This window comes from Phyllostomus discolor, chromosome 3 (assembly GCF_004126475.2).
Source record: "Phyllostomus discolor isolate MPI-MPIP mPhyDis1 chromosome 3, mPhyDis1.pri.v3, whole genome shotgun sequence".
Taxonomy (NCBI): Eukaryota; Metazoa; Chordata; class Mammalia; order Chiroptera; family Phyllostomidae; genus Phyllostomus; species Phyllostomus discolor.
This window is the reverse complement of record NC_040905.2, coordinates 100,418,909-100,435,229: the sequence shown is the minus strand read 5'-3', so window position 1 is coordinate 100,435,229 and position 16,321 is coordinate 100,418,909. Positions and strand designations below refer to the sequence as shown.

The 16,321-nt window shown below is 45.5% G+C and overlaps 1 protein-coding gene and 1 non-coding gene across 3 annotated transcripts in view; both read left to right on the top strand.

Moving 5' to 3' along the window:
* XYLT1 (xylosyltransferase 1) overlaps positions 1-4,847 on the top strand; it is a 300,841-nt gene extending 295,994 nt beyond the window's left edge. For both annotated transcript variants that reach the window (XM_036020886.1, XM_028528183.2), the window contains one exon: positions 580-4,847. In XM_036020886.1, coding sequence (XP_035876779.1) covers positions 580-902 — 323 coding nt within the window. In that variant the 3' untranslated portion in view covers positions 903-4,847. The remainder of the gene's footprint in view (positions 1-579) is intronic.
* Positions 4,848-7,860: 3,013 nt separating this feature from the next.
* On the top strand, positions 7,861-8,050 carry LOC114513458. Its single transcript, XR_003685843.1, has one exon. It is a non-coding gene; the product is annotated as a U2 spliceosomal RNA (small nuclear RNA).
* The last annotated feature ends 8,271 nt before the right edge of the window (positions 8,051-16,321 follow it).

Below are 16,321 nucleotides of genomic sequence, written 5' to 3'. Positions count from 1 at the left end.
GTTATAGGACAGAAGCAACCACAGACAATATCTACCCAAATGGGCATAGCCATGCTCCAATAAAACTGTATTTACAACAACAGATTGGGGGCCAGATATGGCCTAAGGGCCATAGTGTGCCAACCCCCTGCTCTGACTCAGTACCCCATTTATTCCCTTCATGACACTAATAACTAATTGAAACAACCTTATTTATTTACTTGTTTATTCATTTATTGTCATCAGGATAACCTACTGGGTTGTAATCTCCTTGACTGTCTGTTTCTCTGCACCCCATATAATAGAGTCTGGCACTTAACAATATTATCTTTATCAAATGAATGAGTGAATGCCTAGACTATAGGAGGTGCTGCATAAATATGTGCTGAATGAATAAATGAACTTTGCTGTGCTCAAAGCAGGCTTGTAACTGTTGTGGGCTGTTTCCTCATCTGTACAATGGGGCTGCAAAAATAACTTCCTTATGAGATTGCCCTGTGAATTAAGTGGTGCTGCACAGTGCCCAGCATGGTACTGGGCACACAGTAGGTGCCAGGTTTGTGGCTCTCCTAATAATGTGATGGTTCTCTTTGCTTTCAGAGGAGGCACTAAAGCTGCACAACGGGCCACACCGCAGCACCTACATGGAGCAGAGCTTCCAGAGTCTGAACCCCGTCCTCAGCCTGCCCATCAGCCCTGCCCAGGTGGAGCAGGCTCAGAGGAACGCGGCCTCCGCCGGTACTGCGCTGGAGCACTGGCTGGACTCACTGGTGGGCGGGATGTGGACTGCCATGGACATCTGTGCCACAGGCCCCACTGCCTGCCCGGTCATGCAGACCTGCAGCCAGACAGCCTGGAGTTCCTTCAGCCCTGACCCTAAGTCAGAGCTGGGAGCAGTCAAGCCCGACGGCCGGCTCAGGTAGCACCAGGCATGCATGGGTCCCAGCGGATGTTAAAGGGAACACAGCCAGAGGGCCTGTGGAGCCTGGACCGTGGCCTCCCACCCAGGGGGTGCCTTTTGTGGGAGGGGCTCTCCTAGCCATAGAATAATGGAGAAGGGAGGTTCTGAGGCCAAAGCAGGGTCTGCTGATGACCTGCATTTGGCAAGCTGGCTCCTGGGGGTGTGGTCTTACCTCTTCTGGCTGATCCTCAAGTCCTACAGGGTCCTTTTCTTCCCCCTCCAATGACCCAACCCCCCCAGACAAGTAATTCTCAAACTTTTACTTTGAGCAGCAGAACTTTGTTTACTAAGCGCAGTCATGGGTGGAATCAATGCGCAGATGAAATCCAGGCTGCTCTGGTTGAAGCTGGGGAGAGGGAGGTTCTTTCTCTAAGCTCAGCCCACCAGGCAGTCCCTTTGCCAAGAGCATCTCCTAAGGTACCTCTTCAGAACCTAAGGGCTCTGCAAAACCCAGTTTGACAAGCACTGCCCAGACGGTGGGTTTGATCTCCAGCCCCACCCTTCGGCTCATCGTTCCACCCCTCTGGTCCAGGAAACCCTTGTGCCAGCCCTGATATGACAGGCCACAGAAAGTCACGCTCGTGAGCCCCTCTCTAGGGAAGCAGCCAACTCAGGGTGGCTTGTAGCCTCCCACCAGCTGTTCTTAGCAAGTAGATGAGCAGGAAAGCCTTTTAGTGTGACATGGTTGAGGTCCACCAAACTGTGACTGCCAGTGTCCTGGGTTCCAGGCCACCCTCCCTCGAGGAGAATTGGGATGATGATGAACCTTGAGTCTCCAGCCACTTATGAACCAGGAGACCAAGACCATGACCTTGTCGATCCTTGACAGTGAGAACACAGGGGTCGATGGCCATGAGACTCATATAGAGATTGTTTGGAGCAAGACTCCTGAGCCAGACAGCACAGCAGTATCTGTCACCTGCCTGAGCCTTTCTGTTCTGAGGTCAGGCACCCCAGAGTTTCGTGAACCAACTGCACACTCGGTGCTGTTGGGAGTAACCAAGTCACGTGGACCAGACTTTCCACATCAAGGAAAAAGCATTTCTGATTTGGCTTTTAAATTCATGCCCTTCTTTATCTGAGATGCCAAGAAGCCCATCTGACATGCAGTGTAAAAGTGGGAAGCTTGAATATCTGGTGGTTTAAAACCTAAACAATCGTATTATTCAAATGGCCCAAGTTACCAGAGACCTGGAGGGTTTCCTTGCCATGTGTCCCTTGGAGGCCCCCCTGTTCCTCTGAGAGCCCCCCAAAGGCTCCCTTCCTCCTCTGATCCCACCCTCCCCCAACGGACAGGGTTCCCATGGGCAAAGTGCCATCCCTGGTTGCAAACTGTCCTTCCCAGGAGAGCCAGTCCTTGGTGTGTCTCTCCTGCATGAGTTTGAAGGTACTGCAGTTCCCTTTCAGCTGTTGCCCCGGAAACCACCCCATCCCCCACCCACCAAGGCAGGATGTCCTATGGTCCATGGAGGATATAGAGAAAGGACACTTTAGATATTTATTATTTATATGTTTTAGTCAATGACTAATTAGTAGGTGCTGTTTTTGCAGCTTGTCAATTACGTTATCTTACTAACTGAAGCTGCCTTTATTCACTAAAGGCCCCCCACCAGCCCTTCCCCTCCCTCTTCCTCTTCTCCACCAGTTAGTCTCTCTCCCTCTCCCCCTCTCTCTCTTTCTCTCTCTCTTTCTCTCTCTCTCTTTCTCTCTCTCTCTCGATCTCTCTCTCTCAGTTTCTCTCTGTGTGTCTGCCCTACAGTCTCCATGTCCTCAGAGGGCAGCAGGGGTGTTGGACACCAGGAGGAGAACGCTTCAACCAGCAGCATCCACTGGCTGATGTGGGTAACATGGGGAATACCAGAGCCTCGCTTTTCCTCATACAGGTGTTAGCCTCATCTAGACCTCCAATTCTGGGGGTGCTGGAATTCCTGAGCCATCCCCACACCGCCCCCACCAGCCACAGGGGCAGGACTGGCTGACCACTTATGGAGGGAGTGCTTGGGCCATCCCTGCTTCCTCCCTTGCCGACCTTCCTCAGTCAATCTAACCATAAAGCTCCATGCAACATGACAACGTGACAGAGGGAAACAGGCCACTTCCAAGCCTGGGAGGAAAAGAAATCAAGAAATCAATTTTAGGAAGAGGGTAGGCAGTCAGACCAGGCCAAGAGAGCCCAGGAGATGGCCATTGTCAACAATGGTTCCAGGAACCTCAGAGTGGCGTTCTCAGAAAGCCCCTCTGATCTCCAAATGAACTTAGAAGCAGGGGGAGGCCTGCACCATACCCTCTTTCTGCCCCCAGCTTCTGTCTTTGACCAGTGTCCCTGCGCCTGTCAGAGCTGCCCGGGGAACCTCCTTTCACCCTCCTCACCAGGCCCCTAGGACTCACAGTTTTCACAGAGTGATTTGCAGTGGCTTTGAGGGCCCAGCCCTGACACACCTCTGTGCATAGTGTGTGCCTAGTGGTTCCCACACAGCCTTCCTGTGCCTACTGACTGGGCTGACTTTTGTCCCCACCCTGGGACAAGTGGAGAAGTAGCACAGCTGGCTTACTCTGGGGACATCCCCATCCTGTCCCTGTCCTGGGCTTTAATCTCCATTCCCTGCAGTGAATTCTGGAACCCTGAGCCATCACCCAGCTGTTCCTTAATGTCCTTGTTTCTGGACAGAGAATAACTTTGCAGATGTTACATTTGGTTAAGAGAGAGAGAGAGAGGCAGAATTGCAAACAAAACCTAGTATATTTTAAGAAAACGTTATCTTTTCCAGGGGAAAATAGTTAGACTCATTTTTTTAATCTGCTAAGAATGATTTATTTGTTAGAGGTCATTGGTCTGGTAGCCTTCAGCAATGGTTGCCTGAGGGTTTTAAAAACAGGAGACTGAGGTCCCTGGAAACCCTGTTCCAGTCTGCAGAAGCATAGTGACTGGGGACAGAGTCACTGGCCAGGTCCTGGGGCTTCGGGCAAACTGAAAGGTGGGACGTGGGGTCAGTTTGAGGGGGAGAAGGAAGCATTCTGTAGGCTGTGGCACACTGGGACCATTTCCCAGCCAGCCCAGTTGACATTCGGGTGGACAGGGAATTCAGAAGGCACTTCCTGTCACTGGGCCCTCCCAGGCCATGCACAAAGCACTGTGTCTCGAAGGCAGAGTGTGAGCACTTCCCAGGGCCCCCTGTGTTCTGACACGTCCACCCATCCCTCCCTTTGGAGAAGGGCCTTCTGATCAGATCAGGAGTCATTCTGACTTCATTTCCCAGTGTTAGCGGAACTTTTTAAAATGGAAGTGAGTTTAGAGAGGCTGAGCGAGGCCACACAAACCCAAAACAGGTGCAGACTGCAGCTACTCTGGGCATATGTTTGTGTTGTGTGGTCTGTGCTTTCTTCTGGTTCTTTAGTTTCCGAGTGCAAGGAAGTCACTGGCTGGAACCTGGATCCCTTCGTGGAGAAGGCGCAGAACAGAGGAGTGCAGTAGCTGCTGGGTGTGGGGTGTGAGCAAAGACCCCTTCCACAACCAAGTTCATTGGGAAACTCAGGATACAAGCTCCCAGGCAGCATCTAAAAGGGGATATACTAGAGACAGCTGTTGGCAAAGGCCTGCCAGATCAAAGAGGCCCTATGGTCAAGGTCACAAATGCCTGTGAGGTCTGGGACACTGACACAGAGGAGTGAAGCTGTTGGTTAGCACAGTAGGGAGTGGTGGGGACTGTGGCCTACTGGCACACACATGACCCGTCCAACAGGAGCAGCTGCTACTCAGTCCCAGCCTGGCAGTGCCTGTGAGAATGCAGGCATACACAGCAGAATCTCCCTATGTGTTCAGGGAAACCAGAGATCCAGATTTTAATAGGAAATCAGATTTTTCAGTGTCAGCAGTTTTTTAAAAAGATTTTACTTATTCATTTTTAGAAAGAAGGAGAGAAACATCGATGTGCAAGAGATAGATTGATTAGTTGCCTCTCTCACAGCCACAACTGGGAACCTGGCCTGCATCCCAGTCATGTGCCCTGACTGGGAATCAAACCAGCGACCTTTCAGTTCGTAGGCTAGCACTCATTCCACTGAGCCACACCAGCCAGGGCATCATTGTCAGCAATTTTTTTTAAACAGATGGGCAAAGAGAAATTCCACAGTTCAGCCAGTGCAGTGGCAGCAAGCTCACTCCAGAGAGGTGGTTTAAAAGGGGGCAGGGATTGCCCTGGTGAGGAGAGAAAAGCTAGCATTATGAAAGGTTAAAAATAGTAGCTCATGTTGAAGTCTTAAGGGAACAGGAATCTCTCTCTAGTCATTCCCATCCTAAAGAGACAGCTCCACAGAAGAGGTGTCCCAGGAGAACTAGCTTGTTCAGCTCTCCTTGTCCCAACACAGTTTGTGCCAAAGGGAAGAAGGAACAGAATTTGGAGACCCCAGCTGTTGTCCTTTACACCAAGGAGGTCCACACTGCCCAGGTCATATCTTCGGGAATTCCATTTCACCCAGGTGGGGAGGTCAAGGACAGGGTCCAGGAGGAGAGGGTGGTGTGTGTGAACAGCCCGGCTCCCTCCAAGTCCCAGGTTCTAGGAACCAGCTTGCCACATGTCTGAAAGCTTCTTTAGAAGCCATGCTGGAGCTGTGCTTACTCACAGGATGTCCTCTCAGCTTCCGCCTCAGTTACCTTATTTTGCCCATGGGTCTACCACAGGCGCTACCTCACTGTGTCTGCTGAGAAGTTTACCTTGGGGGGGAATAAAGGTGGCCAAATCTGCTTGAGCTGAATGTACAATCTATGCAAATTCTCTCTGTGTGTCTCTGTTGTCGGTCTGTCTGTCTGTCTGTCTGTCTGCCTGCCCCTCTCTCTCTCTCTCTTCTCTCTGAATTATTATTTCTTTTTACCTCTTAAGGCTGAGGAGGGCTTTCTTGCGCCACTTGTGTCCACCCCTCACGTTGTCTTTGGTTCTGTCCTTGCCAAGTCCATGCAGGGACATAGTGACCCTCCCTTCCCCATCCACTTGGCTGGGAGTTCTCCAACTGCCTCTGCCCACAGACCCCACAGGAAAACAGGTTCTGCCCCTTGCCACCTCCATTCCTAATTTGTCTTCTCCATCCCCCACTTTCCTCTGATTTACTTATCTTCTCCTCACTCCCACCCCTCCCCCCAAAAGCCTTAGGTTCTCCTTTTTGAAATGTGGCCTTAAAATTATTTTTGGAAAGCTGACTGCCCTTTCCCTCCCATTTCCACCAACATCCAAGAAGAAAGAGCCTCTTAAGCAAGGGGCGGCCAATCTGTAGTCTGCAGATGCTTAGAAATTGCTAATAAATGTCATCTTTAGGAAAAATATTCTTAAATGTTTCCTATGGGTAAAATGAAGGCTTGGGTGCTCATCTAGACCTCAGCCAGCTCCTGAAGCACTCTCTCAGAGCATATTGCTGCTGTGTATGGGCTGGCTTCATTGCCTGCAGAGTGCTAACTCCAGCTTTCTAACCCTCCCGTTCCCAAACACATGGTGACTTATGTACTTCAGTCAAGGGTAAGTCAGGAGAGTTTCTCAATTTATCTCTTCGTCCTTCCTGCCTGGAAAGTGGTAGCATTAAATATTCCCAGCAGATGTGTCATGTTCTCCAAGGGACCACACTCTCCCTACTTTCAGAGCCCCTCCTTTTCCCTTCCATCGCTCCAGGGCTGATGGAGGCCAAAGACAACCCAGGGTTTTCATAGGAAATTCACTGGAATTGAGCGCAATTGTCTTTGTAGTTTTTTCGTCTTGTTTTCTTAATATTATTATGTTATCAGTAGCATTTGGGTTTTTTTTAGAAGCCTCACAATAAGTTATTACCGTCCCCTTCATTTTTTCAAAGACATGTGGTGATATAGTTTTTAAAAATAACTATTTTGTTATAGATCATAATATGCATAAAACTGTACAGAAATATTTTGTAATGTATTGATTTTTTTAAAAAGAGAGAATATGTAAATAAAGTTTTAAAAAAGAGAGAATTCAAACGGCACACACTGAAAGATGTAGATATTTTGTTATTTATTTAAAGGAGTATTTTAAGAGATATTAAACTATCTGAAATTGACCAGTAATCAAAGCTCCAATCACCCAAATGCTTTTTTCTCGCATTAGAATGTGATTCTTCAAAATGATGGCACTACCCACCCATCTTTGCACCTTTTCTGTCTTTTTGTTTAGCAGGAAAACAACAACAAAATTGTGCCTTAGCTGTATTTTTTTGTCTAGGGGAGTTTGTTTCTGTCTGACAAAGCAAATTTTTTTGCAGAAAACAGTGGATGTAATAAATACTGTACCATACCAAAAACACTGCAGGTGTATATAGATGCTTTCTGTCATACTGTGTTTTCAGATGCAGAATTTTAAAATAAAAAAAAAATACTGTCTTTATGAAACAGTGGCTATGTGGCTTCTTTTTAGCAACATCTTCACACATTCTTGTATTCTCTTCCTTCCACTGCACTGTCCACCCCCAAAGATTAGGGTGACTGTATAATTTGTCATCCAAACTGAGTTACTTTTGAGAATGATGGGGGCACTGACTGAAAGGAATGCTGAGATCACAGGCATAAGCTGGGCCTCACTCTTGGGAAAACCTGGATGTGTAGACACATTTCCTAACCAAGCCTGCTGTCATCTCTCAGCTTTTGTAAATGATTTCCCTGGTTGAGGCAGAAGTATATGGTTTTAAACCTTTTGTTAAAAAGTTAGTGAGGAGGGACTTCTATCTAAAGCAGCAAACAGTGTTCTATACCCAACTGGCTGGTTATGCAGCAAATGTTTTCCTTTCCTTTTCACCACACAGCTAGACCACATTTCCCAGACTTCATTGTGCTTAGTTGTGGCCATGTGACCAACTTCTCGCCAGTGGAATGTGGGTGGAATGGATGAATGCTCTTGTAGACCTGGCCCATAAAATTCCCCAGGAGAATCGTTTCTTGACGTTTTGGCTAAGATCAAATGTAGTATCTGCTCTTATAAGTTTAATATCTGATATGTCCTTTACCTGAGGACAATACAGTAAATAGACTTTGAAACAGGGAAGTGGAATAGGAGCTTACTCCATACATTCCACTCATCGACCTGGTATTGCGGTACTCCCAGGAACAGTGCGCACACACACACACACACACACACACACAAAACATGAAAGCCTTCTCTCTCTCTTTCCCTATTAACCAGCCCAAATGTTTTGAATCATCTTGATTTGGGGCATTCATTAGCTGGTTTATTCTACTGTTCTTCTTGGAACCCTGACTTAAAGGAGGGAGAGCCACAACATGGAAGGAGCAGCCCTGGGATGGCAACATGGAAGGCCATCTGGCCAGTCATGCCTACTGACTATGACATGTTAAGAAATAAGCACGTACTGTGTATGCAACTGAGAATATATCTGTCATAGCAGCTAGCCTTATATTAAATAATTAATCCAGAAATGGAAACTTTGATGTTCCTTTGGGGAAGTCCACATTTAAGCCCCTTAATTCCATAGGTAAGAAGTCAGAAACTCAGATGGACGGAGTGATTTGCCTAAGGCTACCAAAATAATTAGCATAACTAGAACCAAGGTATCCTATCCCTCAAAGAGACCTCCCAAATCATTAGGGGGACTGGTTCTGAAGCCTTAGATTGACCTCAGAACAGTGTTTATAAATCCTTAAAGACAAAGAGTGACACTGAGACCCAGATGGGAATTTACAGCTAGAACAAAATAGGGTAAAGAAGGTAAATGACTACATTTGGAAAGATGGATAAACCCCAGATTCATTTGCCAAAACCTCTTTTTCAATCTGACCTTAGAGCCAATAAATCCCCCAGTGCTCCTCTGCTCAAAGACAATTTCTCAAAAAAAAACAAAAAGTTTTGCTTGAAGGAAAGAATTAATTTCCAAAATTTCTGTGGAAGGATCATACATCTTGCTCTGTATGGTATTCTCAGCACTTAACAGAGTGAGCCCAGAGTATGGGCTCTCAATGAGTAGTGAATAAACAAGTGAATAAAGGCATATTTCTTTTTTTTTTTAGATTTTATTTATTTTTAGAGAGGGGAAGGGAGGGAGAAAGAGAGGGAGAGAACCATCAAAGTGTGGATGTCCCTTGCACGCTCTCTACTTGGCACCTGGCCCACAACCCAGGCATGTGCCCTGACTGGGAATTGAACTGCCAACCCTTTGGTTCACAGGCCAGCACTCAATCCACTGAAACACACCAGCCAGGACAATATTTCTTAATTATCATGTGGGCATGGGGTCATTTGTCCAAGATGCTGTCTTTACAACCAATAGTTCATCAGTAATATTTGGCAAAACATGGGTTACTGTAAATAGTGATTTTTTTCCCTTCAGTAATGACCTGTTGGGCCTTTTTCATAAAAAGGTTGGAACTCCTTTCCTGCTGACTTATATGACCTGTCACATATCACCTTTTGTTCAAAGAATAGTAGTTGGATTAGGCTTATAGGATTAATGGTTTTAAGGTGGTTTTTTTTTTTTTTTCTTTCAAGAGGAACCCATTTTCAAACAAAATTGTACATTAAACTCCTATATATAAAAGAAATTTTGAAATTGGGGGCTGAGAGGGCTGTTGTAGTTGAAGTAGGGGTAGAAATTCTCTCTTAGCAGTGTCTCTCCCCCACCTCCAGTCAACCCCTTTGGTGGCCACAGGATGTGTAGGTGACCAGGATTTGAAACCCATACCTCTGGTGGAAGCAGCTAGGCCTTTGGTAGTATTGACCTTAGGCCTTGCTGTCAGGTTGCTCAGTGTTGGGTTCCAGGTTAGGTCTCTAAGAGTGAGACCAAACCAAGAATAATTGACTTCTTACCTAGTCTTAGAAAGTCAGAAGGGCAGACACAGAGTAAAGTTGGGGTGAAAAGAAGGTGTGGCTGGCCTGAGGTCAAGTTTGGGATTCTCTTGGTTCTGTGCATTCATATTTAGTTGGTCTGTTTACCCTGCCAGGAAACTGCATGCTGCCCCAACCCCAAAGGGAAGTACTAGCCCAAGAATCAAGAGACCAAGACCCTCTCCAGCCCCGTTTCTGCCACTGATTTGCTATGTGATCACAGCAAGCCTCTTTCCTATGATGAATTTCAGATTCCTCAATGGTCAAATGGGAAAGGGGGGGCTCATTGACCACTAAGGTCCCTTCAAGTTCAGACATATAGGTGCATAGTCCAAGGTCCAACCCACCACCTGATGCCGATCCTGTAAGTTGCCAGCTTCTTAGAATAAAATGTTCTCAAAATACGATTTTTGAAGTTCATATCTTTTAATAATAACCCAACTCAAAGAAGTTTAATCCAAAGGGGAATCTATTGGATCATGAAACTGCAGAGACAAGAACAAGGACAGCTGCAGGGGACTCAAGAACTGGAACTGGCATCTTGATATTCATTGTTCTTTTTTTCTCCATTTTTGCTGGTCCCAGTTTGATGCTACTCTCCGTTACAGACAGTGGATGCCACATGATAAAGAGAGAAGGCCCCACAAGTCTCTGTTTCTTGTCCTTCAAAAATCATAACACAGAAACATCAATGTGCTTTGTCTTCATTGCCAAAGAAGATGGTTCTAACAAGCATGCTTGAGTCTCAGGCTTGACAAATAGCTGGGATCAGGTAAATGAGGTGCAATAATTGGTTAAATCTGAATCATATGTCCACCCTTGTGGCCAGAGGGTTGGGTAAGAAATTGTGATTGGCAGCCCCATCTCAATCACATGATAAGGGTGGAAGAGGAACTTTTCCTCAAAGGGATAGGATGGTGCTGAACAGACAAAAACAACAGATGTCCATCCACTTGCCACAGCCAACACCAGGCTCAGGTGGTTTCTCAGATGTCAGTCCAATTCGTTTTTGCTCCTCAAGTGCCCAAATCATCTCTGCCCAGCTCCTAGCTATCTCCCAAAGGAGAAGGGTTCTGGGCCCGTCTTGAGAAAATCATTTTAAATAAATATCATATGGACGGTGCATCAGATATTACCCTCACTTAATTATTTGTGTGATATTTATGCTTATGGGACAACATGATGGATTTCTCCTTTTCTCCTTGTATTCTGGGCACAAGACTCATTAAAAAGGCCCATGTAACTGCCCTTTGCTAATTATGGTTGATAATTCTAATGCGCAGCAAAAAGCAAAGCCTGTGTACTTGCAAAGAACAACAACATCTCTTTCCATGTTTCTGTAGCATCATTCTGGGATTCCAGTCTCCCCTCTGAGCCTTTCACTGCTCTGTCTCCTTAGTAGGCACCAGAACCCTTAGCTAGGCACCTCAAAAATGAGGTGGCCATACCTTGCTGAGTTGGTGTATGGAGCTTCCAAAAGTACATTTGACAGGGAAAACAATGGTTAACCCAGTGATAGAAAGCACTGATAGCAGACAGGCTGATAGGCATCACAGAAAATTGACTGGGACTCAGAATAAATATGGGGAATGATTTTCCAACTACACTGTCAAGGCTGAACCTCTTATGACCCATTTTTCAGTGCCTTTGACCAAAATAAGGGCCCTCCTCTAAGTCTAGAGTCAGATAATCCTATGTATAAACACTGGTTTCACTGTGGATCAGCTGAGTCATGTTTGAGTCAAGTTCCCTAACTTATCTGGGCCTCAGCTTACTTGCTTGTATGTGGGGAACAATAGCTACTGACTTATAAAGCTGTTGGGAGAATCTGAGAAAGAAAATGCATGTGAAATATACACAGTCAACTGTCTGCACATACGAGGAACTCAGTAAATGTCAGCTCGCCTTGCCTTCACATCTCAACGGTGAAAGCTCCTGGAAGGCAGGGACAATGTCTATGTTTTTAGCAAATATTAAAGAGTTTGACTCATAAAATGGTGTGCCAGTGTCTCATGAATGAATGAGTGAATGAATGAATAAACCATAGTGCTGCTACTTCCATAATTTCTCCAGGAGTGTTCCACTTAGTCTGGTCTCCACAATAATTCTGGGTTTGAGACTTGATGTCTTCCTTAAGGTTCAGTTCATGACAAACACGGTGGCATTTCCTTGACTTCAAAGATCCAAGCAAGATTTTTTTCCCCACAAAATGTAAACCTCAGGAAGCATAGCACTGCCCCAGAGATCCTTGGGCAGACTCAAGTTCAACTATAACCTTGGGTCCTACTTCTACTGAATTGGTTCATTTTACAGATCATTCCTCTATTTTGCAGGGGGAGGAGGTTTCTCCTTTGTGCAGTATATCACCCCTCAATAATCACCCCAACCCATCACTTCCCAAATTACTACTGTCAAGCTTTGAGGACAGAAGATTTTATCAAAGCTTTCAAGAAAGGGATTGCATGAGAGCATTTCAAATGATTTAGGATTTAATAGTGGGTACTTCCATTCACAAAAGCTCCAGAAGCTCTCATCAACCAGCTGCCTATGCAGTCTCCAGCTTCCAGGCATGTTTCCCTCTCAGTCCCCCAGGCCCTGATCTTCTCTCTTCTGTCTGCTCTCCTCCACTCCCCTCCAAAACGCCCTGGTATCTCCTGTCATCCCACTGCATCTGCAGACCAGTCCCTGGGGCCATACATTCCACACCTAAAGAAAACTGTAAAGGTGCATTCTCTCCCAAATTCTAAACTTAGTTCTCACCTAAGAGAGCTTGGGAGCCAGCTATGACAGGAATTGCTAAAAAATATTTTCCCCCTCTGATTATTCTGATTTAACACAATCCCTGGCTGATAAGAAGGGATCTGCATCTTTTGGCTTTGTTCCTTAGATTGTGCTTTTTATGGTTTTGGAAAACCTTGGGCTCTCCCTCACCAGCATGGGAATCATTCCAGTAACTTCAGTCTTACTCTCATTCTGTCATGAACGACTGCTGATTTACTTGGGGATAAATGGTGGGCAAGTAGGTTTCAAGTGTCCAAGGATGAACTTGGATGAACTCCAGGATCAAAAATTGCTCAAAACTAAGGACACCAACAATCTATAGCTGGGTTCAATGAATTACAGTCCTTCCTGCCAACTTTTATTTTCCAACCTTGACTATTTATGGCCTGCATCAGCAAACTCTGACATTGACCTTGTCATCAAGGATTTGTTCATTTAATATGGGTATTGGCCCAAACTTAGCTTCAAAGCCTGGAAACAGGAGAGGAGAAAATACCTAGGGAGTAAGGGATATAGAACACTGTCTAACTGCACCCTAACTCAAAGTCTGACCTATTTCCAAAAACCTAGTTGCTCCATCTGTCAGTATGTAAGTCAGGGTTTTCCAGAATAATAGAACCAATAGGATGTATATATGTGTATGTATATGGGAAAAGAGAGAAAGAAAAAGAAAGTCATTATGTGGAATTGGCTCCCATGATTATGGAGGCTGAGAAGTTCTAAGATCTGTGCTCAGCCAGGTGGAGGCCCAGGAGAGCTGATGACATAAAATCCAGTCCAAGTCCAAAGGCCTAAGAACCAGGAGAGCAGATGGTATAGCTCAAGTCCAAGAGCCAGTGACTTGAGACCTAAGAAGAGCTGATGTTTCAGTTCAAGTCCCACCTGGCATCAGTAATTTTTAAAGTGCCCAGGTGATGAATTCAATGTGCAGGCAAGGCTGAGAACCACTGGATAAAATGGATGTGAAACCTTTCCCCAAATATTAAGGATTATCATTACTGCCCTATATTCACCATAGCCCTTCATGTGGTAAAAAGAGATTGCCTGGCTTGAGACCATAGTACCCTACATTGTTGAAACCAAAGCAAGAAGAATAAGAGTGAGATTCAAGGCATTAGCAGAAAACATCTCAATGTTCTGAATCAATGCAATTTTCCTGAAAATGTGACCCTCAGAATTACATGTTTCAAGAACTGAGAAGAATAGTATGAATATATCATTTAGTCTGCCCCCCTCCTCCAGCCAAAGTTATGCTTTGACCTTACAAGAGAGATTGGGCCTCATTAGTTCTCCAGGGTGGAAGTAAGGACTCCATCACCTGCTACTACCCAACCCCATCTTTCTTTTGCATTCTCTTGGCAGGTATGCCAGCTTCCCTCTCACTCTTGCTCATGACTCAAAACCCCTTGGCCCAACTATGAGTGACCCCTGCCCACCTCTACATTCCAGAACATACATAAACTTGGGAGGCTTCCTATATTCCACAGGCCCTCCCCTGACTGCCTTACTGACTTCTCTTCAGTCATACTGGGCCAATGAAGGGAAAGGGAGCCTAGCACCAAGAGCCCACAGCTAAGCTGATACTGCCTTGTTAAAGTGTCAGCTAGGTTATTAAGCTTATTTGGGACTAGTATGATGTCTTCTAGACACTCCTTATGGGAGTGGGGTACACTTCAAAGTGTACTCAATGGGACACAGCATCAGCATTGCCTTGGAGCTTGTTAGGAAAACAGCATCTCGGGCTCCTCCCCAGAACTTTTAAATTAGAATCTTTATTTCAATAAAACCCCCAAGTGATTTGCATACACAGTAAAGTTTGAGAGGCACTGCTCTATATTTTTTATGTGTCTGGAACAGGTCATTGATTTATTCAAACAAAGAAGTGGTTACCAAGCCCTGGATGGTGTGGTTCAGTGGACTGAGCACTGGCCTGCAAACCAAAGGATCGCCAGTTCAATTCCCAGAGCACATGCGTGGATTGTGAGCCAGGTCCCCATTAGGGGGACACATGAGAGGCAACCACACATTGCTGTTCCTCTCCCTCTCTTTTTTACTCACTTCCACTCTCTCTAAAAATAAATAAATAAAATCTTTTAAAAAATAAGAAAGAAATGGTTACCAAGAAATGTGCAAGGAACTACAGAACTAAGAATATAATTGTGAATGGAAACCAGTCTTCATCCTCAAGGAACTCATGGAGGGGCCAGCCTGTGACCACAGTCTGTTGTTTTAATTTAGGGGTAAGTGCAGAATGTATGGGAGCATGGATAGGGACACTATGGGAGTGTCAATCTGTGCCCACAAATTCTTTGACACTGCTTCTTTAGAGAGGTAGAGCTTAATACTCTTCTCCTGAAGTGTGAGTTGGAAATGAATCACTTACAACAAATAGATTATGATAGAAGCCACATATGTGACCACAGAGCTTAGAACATTGTCTTAGCCTGTTTAGGCTGCTAAAACAGAAGACCACTGGGTGTTTTATAAGCAACAAAGATTTATTTCTCACAGTTCTGGAGACTGAATGTTCAAGATTAGGGTGCCAACACAGTCAGGTTCTAATGAGGACCCTCTCCCAAGTTGCCAACTGTCATCCTTTCATTGTGTTCTCCACGGCAGAAAGAGAGAGAGCTCTCTGGGGTCCCTTTTATAAAGGTATTAATCCTATTAGTAAGAGCTTCACCTGCATGACCAAATCACCTCCCAAAGACCCCACGTCTTAACATCATCACATTGGGATTTAGATTTTACCATACGAATTTGGAGTATACTCAAACATTCAATCCACTGAAGGCATAAAAACCACATATAGCTTCTTCACTACTTTCTCTTGGACCAGTCATTCTGGGGGAAGCCAGCTGCTAAGTTATAAAGACAAAGTCTATGAAGCAGCCCATGAGGTAAGGAACTAAGACCTCTGCCAACAGCCATGTGAGTGAGCTACCTATAAAGTGGATCCTCCAGCCACTGCCAGCCAAGTCTTCAGATGACAGCAGCCCCAGCCCACATCATGAATGTAACTCATGACATACCCTGATCCAGAACCACCCTGCTGAGCCCCTCCTGAATTCCTGACCCACAGAAAACATGAGATAATAAGTATGTGCTATTTTAAAGTGCTAAGTTTGGAGGTAATTTGTTAAGCAGCAATAGAGAACTAATTCAGGTGCCTAACTATATCCTGAAGAAACAGAGAGGCCTTCCAAAGGAAGTAATCTCTAAGCTAAGATCTGAAGGGTAAGAAGAAGTTATCCAGGCAACATAAGCAAGAGAAGTGTTCCAAAGATGGTCAGAGCATGTGCAAGGCCTGCTAAATCATGCCTAGTACTTTGCAGGAACTACAAGTGATCAGACAGTGACTCAGAATTGTGAAAGATGGCACTGGACAGGTTGGCAGGGGCTGGTCTCTGCAGGGCCTCATGGACCATGAAGAGAAACTAGTTTCCATCAGCACAAGAGGCATATGGTCACATTCATGCTTTATAACATTTACCCTGGTACCTTGGGAAGAACAGGTTGGAAGGAAGCAAGATAGGAGATAAGGTTGCCAGAGATCAGGTTACTGCAGCAATCCCAATGACAAAATATGGCAACTTGGACTAAGTTGAGACTTCCATAGTTAGATATGACATACTCATTACTGGTTGAATATGTGACTGCATGGGTGACCAGAGTAGCCTCTTCAATGTCCACACATGCATATTTATACTCAGCATTTGCTGGCTGGCTGGCAGCTGTGACCTCAAGTAGGTTTAGAGATGGAACATGAGAT